The 12,532-nt window shown below is 34.1% G+C and overlaps 1 protein-coding gene across 1 annotated transcript in view; it reads left to right on the forward strand.

Moving 5' to 3' along the window:
* The window catches only part of LOC136027776 (dynein axonemal heavy chain 3-like), a gene marked incomplete at its 3' end in the record, with an annotated part of 73,409 nt that extends 60,877 nt beyond the window's left edge, over positions 1-12,532 (forward strand). Inside the window, 4 exon segments of the mRNA XM_065705239.1 lie at positions 281-425; positions 8,823-8,961; positions 9,456-9,600; positions 12,411-12,532. Of these exon segments, the coding sequence (XP_065561311.1) occupies positions 281-425; positions 8,823-8,961; positions 9,456-9,600; positions 12,411-12,532 (551 nt within the window).

Raw genomic sequence — 12,532 nt, forward strand, 5'->3', positions numbered from 1 at the left:
TATTTTTTATGCTTGGTTACAAAAGCAGTGTAAAACAGGTCAGTGACATTTTCCACCTATTGCGCATGTACATAAATAGAGTTTCTAAAACCTTTCTCTTTATAACAGGAGAAGGTAATCTCGGAATATTAAACCTCTTATAAAGCGTTGCCTAGATTATCAATTTTCTTTTGTCAGATTTTAAAATATTAAAAGTTCTAAATTGTTACGCCACTATTTCAGTTTATTATTTAAAGGCAACACTTGCTTGATTGTTTTAATTTCCAGTTTTGTGTTATAGATCATGATATTTTTCTACATTGTCGCCTTTTTTCTTGGCCAAGAGATTTAGACGAACTGTTGGCAGTTAGTAAAAAGAGACTCCAGAGAGTTAAAAAAGAAGCAGAAGAAGCCCTTGCAGAAAGAACGTCCGTTTTCTTAGATAGGTATTTTTTAGACCAATCTCATTAAAGGCTTAACTTAAAAAGATTAACTTAAAGGCTTAAAAGTAGGGAGATGAAACTTTCTTTGTGTATTGTGTAATAGCAAAATTCTGATGGGTGAATGCTTCTTTTAAAAACTTAAACGGCAATGCTTATAGTTTGTGATTTGGTTCAATTTTATTAGAACTTTCTTCAAATCAACCCAGCTCTATCGATAACAATATTGACATTATTGAAAACTTGCATTATGGTTGCCTTGTTTTATCTACAGAAAAAATACTGATTGAACCTTGAATTTTAGCAAGGGCTTTGAACAACAATTCAAGTTCTGCCGTTTGATTCAATTTGGCCGTAACTCGTTTTGTAATTTGATTAAATTTTAAAAAAGTGTTTCAGCTAAAAGTTGGGAGCAGTTTTAAAACTTAAAACAAACAAAAATTATTCCGTATCTGAAGAGGGATACGACTTTCTCTACTTTTGCTCTTCACGCTAAAGTCATAAGGTTATTTAAAATACTTCTCATTCAAATTCAACAGCCCTTGTGTTCGAGCAGTCTTTTTTTAAAGAAATGGGACAAAAAGCCAAATTTTAGCGTGACGATCGAAGGTTGAAGACGGGGAGGTCCCCCTCATATGTGGAATATTTTCTGTTTGTTTTAAGTTTTGATGATGCTCCTTACTTTAGTTGAAAAAACTTTTTTTTTAAATCCAGTTTGTAACCAGTGTTCAAATAATGCAAGAAAATCCCCTCCCCCTTTTCCGTGTAAAATTTTCCATCAAATACCTTAGAAAACTTTCCCCTTCACGGAAATTTTCCCAGTAAAAATCCTAAAAATCCCCCCTCCCGCAAAAATTTCTCCCCAAAACTTTCTGTATATTTCCCATAACAAATACTAAGTCTGAAAATGCGGAAATTCCGTAGCTTATAACCCTCCTTACGTACCTTCCTCCTGCACAGAAATTATTTTCTCCTTCACCGATATTTTCCCAGTAAAAATCCTAAAAATCCCCCCTCCCGCAAAAAATTCCCCCCAAAAAATTAGCTCCGTATATTTCTCATTGCAAACACTAAGTCTGAAAATGGAGAAATTATGTAGCTTATAACCCTCCTTACGTATCCTCCTCCTGCACAAAAATTACTTTCTCCTTGACAGAAATTTTCCCAGTAAAAATCTCAAAAATCCCCCCTCAAAAATTATCCCCAAAAATTTCCGTATATTTCCCATAACAAATACTAAGTCTGAAAATGGAGAAATTACATAGCCTATATTATAACCCTCCTTGCGTATCCTCGTAGCTCATAGCATCTCCAGAGACTATGGTGTCAAGTCATCCCAAGAGTATAGCTACTAGCTACTACGTTCCGAGATTGCTGAATTATATGGCTATCTTAACATTTTAATTTGACCTCTTGTGGGACAAAATAGAAGTGGTAGGAGGGCTAGTTGCCTTTCAATCTTTTTGGTCGCTTAAAAAGGGGAATATAACTTTTGACTTCCTTTCGAATAAGCTTTGTCCCGTATTTCTAGGATCATCGGTACCGTACGATTACCCCTGGGAAAAACAAACAAACAAAAATAAAAAAAAATAAACACGCACCTGTGATCTTTCTTCTGGCAAAAATACAAAATTTCACATTTTTGTGATAGTTGCTTGAAACCTCAGAAGTAGGAGTTTTTGAAATATTGAATCAAACAGTTCGTGGTAACGAACTGTAGTAAGGAGCGACCCGGCTCAATAGTAACCAAAACTCTAAAAAATGGAATTTTGATACCAATAGCTATATCAAAAGAATCGCATTTTAATGCTGGTTTTAAATATATAAGTTTCATCAAGTTTAGTCTTACCCATCAAAAGTTAAGAGCCTGAGAAAATTTGCGTTATTTTAGAAAATAGGGGGAAACACCCCCTAAAAGTCATAGAATCTTAACGAAAATCAGACCATCAGATTCAGCGTATCAGAGAACCCTATTGTAGAAGTTTCGAGCTCCTATCTACAAAAATGTGGAATTTTGCATTTTTTGCCAGAAGGCAGATCACGGATGCGTGTTTATTTGTTTTTTTGTTGTTTTTTTTCCCCAGGGGTGATCGTATCGACCCAGTTGTCCTAGAATGTTGCAAGAGGGCTCATTCTAACGGAAATGAAAAGTTCTAGTGCCCTTTTTAAGTGACCAAAAAAATTGGAGGGCACCTAGGCCCCCTCCCTCGCTAATTATTTTCCCAAAGTCAACGGATCAAAATTCTGAGATAGCCATTTTATTCAGCGTAGTCGAAAAACCTTATAACTATGTCTTTGGGGACGACTTACTCCCCCACAGTCCCCGTGGGAGGGGCAACAAGTTACAAACTTTGACCTGTGCTTACATATAGTAATGGTTATTGGGAAGTATACAGGCGTTTTCAGGAGGATTTTTTTGGTTGGGTAGGGGTTGAAAAGAGGGGGATATGCTGGGGGAACTTTCCATCGAGAATTTGTCATGGGAGAAGAAAACTTCCATGAAGGGAGAGCAGGATTTACTAGCATTATTTAAAAAAAAAAAATAAAAAATAAATGTGAAAAAGCTTTTTCAGCTGGAAGTTAGGAACAGCAATAAAACTTAAAACAAACAGAAATTATTACCCATATAAGGGGCTCACCTCCTTATGATACCTAGCTCTTTACGCTAAAGTATTTTTAGTAATTTCAACTATTTATTCTACGGCTTTTGTGATTCAGGGGTCATTCTTAATGAATTGGGATAAAATTTAAGCTTTAATGTAAAGAGCGAGGTACTGACGATGGGGCGAATCCCCTCATATATGTAATAATAACATGAGAATACAAAAGTTCTTTACGTAAGCTAATTTATAAGTTACGTAAATCTTTTACCAATAAAAAGATTCGTAAAAAATTAAAAGTTCTAGTTGCCTTTTTAATTAACCAAAAAATCGGAGGGCAACTAGGCTTCGCCCCCCCTCTTTTTTTCTCAAAATCATTCGATCAAAATTATGAGAAAGCCATTTAGCCCCCCCAAAAAAAATATTCAAATTTCGTTTTGATTATTCCTCTGCGGAGAGCCAAAATCAAAACATGCATTGATTCAAAAACGTTCAGAAATTAAATAAAAAAAACGAGTTTTTTTAACTGAAAGTAAGGAGCGACATTAAAACTTAAAACGCATTGAAATTACTTCGTATATGAAAGAGGCTGCTTCCTCATCAACGCCCCGCTCTTTACGCTAAAGTTTTTTACTGTTTTAAAAAGAAGAATTGAGAGAAAGAGTCAAACTTTAGCGTAAAGAGCGGGGCGTTGATGAGGAAGCAGCCTTTTTCATATACGAAGTAATTTCTGTGCGTTTTAAGTTTTAATGTCGCTCCTTACTTTCAGTTAAAAAAACTCGTTTTTTTTTATTTAATTTACATTAAGATCCCATGATCTATTGAAAACCAGGCTAATTTTCTTAGACTCTTAGTTTTGATGGGTCTACATTACACTTAGTGACTTTTACATATTTAGAATCGGCATAAAAAGCGAATTCCTTTGACATATCTATTGTTATCAAAATTTCATATTTTAGAGTTTCGGTTACTATTGGACCGAGTCGATCCATACTTACAGTTCGTTACCAGAAACTGTTTGATGACATTTTCTTATGTATTTATTTTAAGATTAAGTAAAAGTATTTGCTTGACATCACCTATTTTATTTCAACAAGAATAGTATTTCTCAAATTTTAAAAATTATCAGTTCTACTTGTACTACTTATGAACTGATTAGGTTCGGATTCCATTCTCCTCAATTCTGGCAACTTCTTTATTAGACAGAGCATAGATTTCTTCAACAAATTAGCTAGTATAAAGTAAACATTTTAACATCAAAAATATATGAAAATAATACATTTATCATGTATATTTTCATAGAAAAGAAAACATACATAATCAATGTTGGTGACAAGAAAAAGATGTATTAATAGAGAATGGTCAGACGACCATTGCAGATCAATACATCATGATCAGTTGACCGTGCTGTAATGGAAAGGAAAGGATAGATCTACCAGGAATGTATAAGACTCGTAAAGGTATGCAACTTGTACAGATATAAAACATAAGGTTGATCTTATTGAGAAAAACGCTCATAAAATTGCCGAGAACCCTTCGAAGCTCTGGAAAAAATTTGAACGCCCTTGTGAACACATTAGTGCAAATAATATTCCTGAGCCTGAGTGGATAAATTATTATAAGCATGAGTTTTCTTCTCCCGATCCTGCTCTTGAGTCAAAATTTGAAAAAGAATTAAGTGCTTGTCTGAAGAAACACGAACCCTCGACATTTATTATTAAGCCAAGTGATGTATCGTTTTATTGTCAAAAACTAAAGAAAAGAAATTCTGCGGGAATTGATGGAATTACTGCCAGACATTTTGATTATGCAAGTGCTCTTCTTTTTAATCATTTATCTCTACTTTTTCAAATGTCTATTGAAAACGGAGTTGTTCCTTATCAATTTACAGTTGGTCAAATAACCCCTATCCCGAAAAAAGGCAAAAAGGATTTTACTTCGTGTGATTCGTTTCGACCTATAACAGTTTCTTGTACTATTTTTAAATTGTTTGAGTCAGTTATTTTGGATGAAATTGTTTCTAAATGTTATGTCCCACCCCACCAGTTTGGTTACCAAAAAGGTATTAGCCGGGAGCATGCCCTTTTTGCTTTAATGAATGTTCTTGCTGATGCAGAAAGAAGTAGATCCCATATTATCCTTTGTGCTTTAGATGTTGCTCGTGCTTTCGACTCTTGTATTTTTTCCCAAGTTTTATTTGAAGCGTATAAAAGAGGGGTAAATTTTTGTATAGTGAAGTGCCTTCTGTATATGTACCATCACCTTAAGGCGAAGTTAAAGGGGGGATCTTCCCATTTTGATATTTTGAAAGAGTCCGTCAAGGTGGCCTTACCTCACCTTCTTTATTTAATAACTCTGTTTTAAATGCCCAAAATTCTGTTAATTTTAGTTGTATACACCGTGGATTTAACTTGTCTTTAATAACTTTTGCAGATGACGTTTTGAATCTAAGCCGTACTTTTAGTGGATGTGAAAACGCGTTTAATCAGCTTTATAATGAATATAAAAATATTGGGCTTTCTTTCAATGTTGATAAAACTGCTGTTGTAGCTTTCAATTTTAAAGAGACAAATGGCCTTATTTTTTTATCTTTAGCTAATGTTCATGTCCCCCTTTCTCAAAAATTAGTTTACCTTGGAATGCCTATTGGAAAAAATATGAAAGAAACTGTGAATTTATCCCTTGAACTTTTGAAGAAAAAACTGAGAATTGCTTATGCTTCAATTGCATCTAATATTAAACATATTGATAAATTAAATCTTGCGAAAATTTATAATAGCCTAGTTGTACCTCATCTCCTTTCTCTTTGTCCGGTTTGGCAGTTTTTTAGTGAACCTCAGAAACTATCTGTTCGTAGAGTATATTTTCGTTATGCTAAATTCCTTCTCAGTTACCCTCCTTGGACTAGAAATAGTTACTTAGTGAACAAATTCCGCCTAGTTTCTCCTGCATCTATTATTGATAAAAGGCTTCATGGTTTTCGTTCTTCTATTTCGATAGTGTCTCACCCATGGTCAGAATTACTTATTTAATTGTTTGATTGTGTTTATTTGTATTTATTTGTACCTTTCTTTTTCTCTTATTACTCCATCTTAAGGGCGTTCCGCCCTCTTTTTGTAGATGGGTTATAAATAAATTGAATTGAATTGAATTGAATATATCCATGATCTTACTTTAATTGCTTGTCAAATATGAAGTACTTGTACTTACTTACTTACCACTTCTTTCACGTTACAAGCCCTTGAATCATCATGACGTTCACGATCCGGTGACATAACTTATCCCAAAGACTGTTTGTCCATTGTTAATGGCTGGAGGATCGACAACAAGTCTTTATATAAGTGTCAGCCATAATTCCAGTGCCAGGCAAGAGGTGCACTTGCTGGTCAATAACCAGGTTGTTGTTCGACTGGTGGCTGGTTTCTTCCACAACAGTAACGACAGGCATTTAACGCATTGCCTCGGTGTCACATCTTTAAGTTGACGAGCAAGTGGATGAACCACCAATGCTGTTCGAATTTGATTCAAATAGCCAGTTTCCACTTCTACGTTCATAATTTTATTGCCGATATCTGACCTTTAGGAATAAACCTAGGTTCGCCTTGCGGTAGAAAAATTCGAATCAAAGTATCCAAGTTTTTAACGGCCAGGATTGCAGTCATTTCTACCGAATAACCGAGAGTCATAAGGAAATTGTGGACCCTATAACTCAATTGACTCTATTCTTATATATTAAATATGTACTTATATTTAGAGACGTAATTAATTACGTAATTACGTAATTAATTAAATTAATTGAGATCAAGAAGTCGTTGCTCAGTGTTCGTATCATCTTTATTCAACAATGACAATAGATGATAAAAGTAAAACGATTAACTTGTTTACTAGAAATAAAATAATAAAAGTCAATAGGTCATATGAAAATCGTCCTAACCCCTTTTAACCGTCCAAAACCCCTTTTTCAACTGTCCAAACCCCTGTTTTCATTCCCTTTTAGAATAACAAAATTGAGTCATTGACAAATTCATATGAAAAATCTCAGGGCGGATCAAGGAGTGGACTGGGATGAAATTCTAGGACAGATACTCCACATTTGACCATTTTTGTCTACTTGCTATTGCTTTTTCTGAGATCAAAAGATGCATAGTGTTTCATAAAACCAGTAACTATTAAATTACACTGGTATTGACTTTCCAAGGCGGTTTTTCATATTTTCGGAATAAATATATTTTTGCTGTTTTACAAAAATACTGCTATCTTTGCTAACAGCTTATGGTGGGATCAAGATTTTAAGGGACAGTAAGGCATTCTGCTTTTTGTGTGGCTGTAGATGGATGTCAATAAAGCACAATTTCTTTCAACATATAATCTTTCATCTGAACAGAGCGGCCTATCTATGTTAACCTTTTTCACTTCTGTCGTAGAAAGTGGGGTCGATCCAAATTTTTTGGAAAACTTATTTTTTGGATTTACTGTCACTTAAACAAGAACTAAAACCATTCGACAATTGCCGTAGAACTATGAAACCAACTAATAAGCTTACTTCCTAACTTAACATGATCACCATTATACACATATAAACCACCAATTGCTCAAACATACTTTATCGTTTTGCCCCTAAAATCCCTAGTCACAAAAATATTAAAAATTACACCAAGATAAATCCATAAAACCAGTAGCTGTAAAACTACAAGCTAAAAAACCATACTAAAAAACAAATAACTAAAAATTTCTATATATTGTTATTTTTCATATTTTTATATTTCATATATTGTATTTCTTGTATATTTCATACATTGGTATATGAATATGTATCATGTATTGTATGTTATATTTCATTAGTTATACATTTTATATTTTGCATTTTTCATGCTTTCACGGTCTTTTCTTATGGTCTTAAGAACGAATTTTTATGTTAGTTTTAATCAAAGGAGTTGATCATTGCAAAGCGAAAGGGGGATCACAAAGACAAATGAAAAGGTTACACTGTCATTAAGACGATAACTATTTAATCAATCTGATTGGATGGCAAAGAAACATCTCTGATAAATTCTTAAAAAAATTGGCCCGTTGATGGTGGTTACCATTTCATCCTATTTGCCTGATTATAATCGGAAAAATTTCATTAAAGATTTGCGAAAGCATTTGCTGCCAGAAAAGACGGAATTGAGTCAAATGAACCCTCGACTTTTGGTCATCCATATAAAACTAAAATTCACATGGGGTACCATCTTTATTTTGGTAGATCTTTGGCCAATTATCAATTAAATATTATAGGACAAAACATTTAACAACATTATAAAATAGAAGGCTTAGCAACGGCTTGGAGTTCTGGAGTATTTGCAAATGTAAAACGCTCTGGATTAATCAAAGCTGTACTAAATTTATTTAGATGACCAAATAGGAGAGGGTTTGTCTGACTCGATTTTATCCTTTCCGATATCAAAGATTCTGAAGCATGGTACGCTGGACAATTTATAATTAGTATTTTCGTTTTTTTTCACAAATCACTGAATACCTTAGATATCGGAAAAACTTAGTAAAGAGCACTAAGTTCTCGGATAGTAAGTAGTACTTATTGATTGTAGTGCATTTTGACATAAAATCTACAAGGCTTTTAAATGACATCCAATTGATGGACTTAGGTTTTTACCAAGTAAAAACTTCAACATTGTTGAGTTTTCGACTTGTCGGAATACAAGATTTTAAGAGTTTGAGACAGAGTCAGGTGTCTTAACGCCAGACACCGCCACAATTCTATGAAAGTAGCCGATCAGTCATGTGTTTTGTTTTTGTCTTGCAGTGTAATCAAAATTGAAAATGAGTTAGAAGATTTTCGTAGAAAAGACCCTCCAGTGTTGACAATAGAAGATATGAAGCGAACTTCTTCAGCTCTAGATCTTTTAGTTTCCAAACTCGAAAAAGCTTCAGCTGACCTAAAGGTAAGTGTGTTTTGTGTACAGCCTAAGAATTGCTTCACAAACATCTATGTATCGCAGTAAAATTTCCTTTTCTCCTTATCAGCCCTACTCAATATTAGGCTATATAGTAGGAAAAATGTACAACAACGAGTTAGACAGTTTCATTTTATTAGAACTAGAATCTGAAAAGGAATGGATTGTTTATTTTATTGAAACTGAAAATTACCTCCTATTGAACGGGTATGTATAGTAGTGTTTCAATCCTTAGTATCAAATGTTATCAAAATCACGTTTTCTAGAGTCTTGGTCACTATTGGAACGAGTCGCTTTTTAGAGTTCGCTACCACGACCTGTTTGATTGCTTCATCTTGTTTTAAATAAATGTGTCATTTTCATCCAAAAAGATAAAATATATATATAATCGTAATTTCAAGTTACTTCTCAGGTTTTGGCTGAAATTAATTTTTGAGTCTGACTGATAGTCTTTTAAAATCTTAAATTCAACTTACTTGCAGGATATAAACCAAAACGAAGAGCATCTTGGTTGGGAGCCAACTACTGTTGAAAGCTTGGCAGTTTTAAGACAAAATATGGATCCTTATCACAAACTATGGCACATATCACTGGATTTTACGGTGAAAAATAAACGTTGGTCAAATGGTAATTTTAGAATTTTATTGGTCATAATTTTTTTTTATTAATGTCACTTCCAGACACATGTTTGAACTTCTGGGAGGGATTAAAGTATGCTTTCTAAGGGGAAGAGGATATCTTCTTTTTCCAAATCTTTTAACTTTTGATTCGAGTGTTTTTGGAAAACCCAAGTCTTGTGCAATTTGATCAGCAGCCTGATCCCCCAAACTTGATATTTGTAGCTCCATTTTGTCTTCATTTGTATAGACTTCTTTTTGCTATAGATAGAATTGTATAGTTATAGTTCTGATAGCTATTGTTATAGTCTTTTCCAGTAAGTTGGACTATAAAACATCATCCGTAAATGATGCAACTCTCTGACTGCAGTAATTTCCTCGAACTGGTCTAAAAATTCCTCATCATTGATAAGGTTTTGACTTCAGTCGCAAATGAGGTCTTATGAATTCCTGATAGTAATTTTTTTGGTAGATGGCGCTGTTGCGCTAGCACAGCTGCAGAGCCCATCTACCATAGTTTAGCTCAAAAGTGCCCAATATATGTTTGCTGGTTCGTCAATGGCGTCACCAGTTAAAGCAGTGACTATCCTGACAGTTTTCTGTGCCATCAATATGCAAATTAAGTACAGGAAAGATACTTTATTTTGACCTTTCTTCACCCCTGTATACGGGTGGCGTTATCTACTTTTTCGAACTTGGTGATTTTTAATCTTCTGACGAAGCCACCAGATGCTGCTACCGTCCCTTTTTTTCTAGATGTCAGCACTGTGCACAATAGAGCTACTTCTATGCACGAACCGCCACGCAAATTCGTTTGTACCTTTTTTTGTTTTAGTTTGTTATTTAGCATAGTGAAGCAACGCAAATTAGCTGTTAGCTACGATGTTGTTTTAAATAAACCTCTCTCTCTCTCTCTCTCTCTCTCTCTCTATCTCTCTCTCTTTCTCTCTCTCTCTCTCTCTCTCTCTCTCTCTCTCTCTCTCTCTCTCTCTCTCTCTCTCTCTCTCTCTCTCTCTCTAAAAGTTTCCATTTACCTCATCAGTTCAATAGTCCAAATTATTGATGCTATACATTTTAATCGTTTTCAAAGTATTGCATTTTCAGTTTACTTATTCGGTCAAGAAAATTTTTATTTGGTTGTTCCTTAAAAATTTGGTTTTCGCCATTTCTTTTTTTACTTTTGAGTTTAACAATTCCTAAACCAGCGTCAGATGGCGATACTTTTACATTGGATTTTTTTTAATGTATGTTTCTTCAACTACTATAGTTTCTAGATTGCCCTTTACTAAGTTTCAGCTTTTATTGTAACAACTTGACTGCATCAGTGCGTATCATTGTATATGTAATTACGAAAATAATTGTTTTAGAATTTTAATGAACAGTCTGAAACCCCTCTAAAAGATGTCCAATTAAAACAAAATACAACTTATCTTGGTTTTTCATCCCCCCTCCCCCCAGGAGTGATCGTACCTAAAAACTGGTCAAAGAATATCAGGAGAGGTCATTGATTATCAAGTGATAGAATATCATTTCAATGTATATCTTAATATTTAATCCACTCTTTAAGTAACGAAAGAAACTGCAACAAAGTTAACTGTCGTGTTTATTTGATACGGAAACATCGATTTTTCCTCTAACACAGGCAAAATGCTTGAGATTATGAGATTTACCTTTAAACTCAAAGAGAGTCCTATTTTAGCACGGATAGCCTAATTTTTATGTTTTCAACGATTTGAACGATCTAAAATAATAGACTTGATCCAGAATTATCTGGTAATTAAAAAGGAAATAGTGTAGGTGGTATCAAACTGATGGCAATGAGAATTAGGGTCAATGACGCAAAAGCAACTAGGACAGGCGATTTTAAGAAATTTTGTTGAAAACAGTTCTGCATCAAAGCCAAGGCATTTAGAAAACTTGCAAATCTTGCTCCCGGTGACAGTATTTACGTCAGCTAAGAATGTGTCAACTTATTAATAGCAGCTTTTCAAAACGACAAATTTTTTTGACAAAAAAACCATTATTTTTATTTTCTTCACATTGTGTTCTTAGGCCTGTCTCTACTCATATGAAGTTACTCTATCGTCCATTGGCATAACTATAATGAAATTTTTTTAAATATAGGCCTGTATGTGTAGAATTTTTCAAAAAAAATTAGTATTACTTCCTTGAAAGAGTCTTAGGTAAAGATGCTTAAACAACCATATGGATCTTAAGAAATTAGGAATAATCATAAATTTAAATATTAATGAAGGTCTCCCAAATGCAGTTGTATAGTTTTTGTACTGGTGGCATCAAATTTAAAAGAAAAAACAAGCGTGGGTTTTAAAATATAGGCTCAAATATGTAACACAAAACAATGGGGGGGGGGGGGGGTACATATATATATACCCTGTGGTGGCGCAGTGGGTTTGACCTTAGCTAGGTAATAAGGGACCCAGAGATCGAATCAACTTTTCTTTGTAGGTTCAGTTGTCTTTGGAAATCAACATATTGCTGACGTCTGAATTTTTGTGGACGAAAAGCCTTGCTAATTTTAACTAATGAATTTTACCTAGTTTTTTTTTTTTTTTTTTTGACGGTTAAACGTAGCAATACTGACCAGAATGTGGTGCTGTCCTCTAAACATCGTAATTTTGCAACACCTAGTAGAAAACTAGTAAAAAATGACGGTGTTAAGGTGCGAATAGGCCAAAATGGGCCAAAGGAGCAAATATTGTTTTTATTATGATGTCCTTGGTACATAAGTATTCATAAATAAGTAATTTTGCCTTAACACAGTCTTTTTTGTTGTTTCACAGCTATTTGATGTTCTTTTAGGTCCTCTTGCCGGTTTGGAATATACAACCATTTTTGGAGAAATAGAGAATATGTATAAAATCATTTACAAACTTTGCAAAACCTTTTCTGACAATCCAGGCCCACGGAGAGTTGCGCAGACC

This window comes from Artemia franciscana, chromosome 5 (assembly GCF_032884065.1).
Source record: "Artemia franciscana chromosome 5, ASM3288406v1, whole genome shotgun sequence".
NCBI lineage: Eukaryota > Metazoa > Arthropoda > Branchiopoda > Anostraca > Artemiidae > Artemia > Artemia franciscana.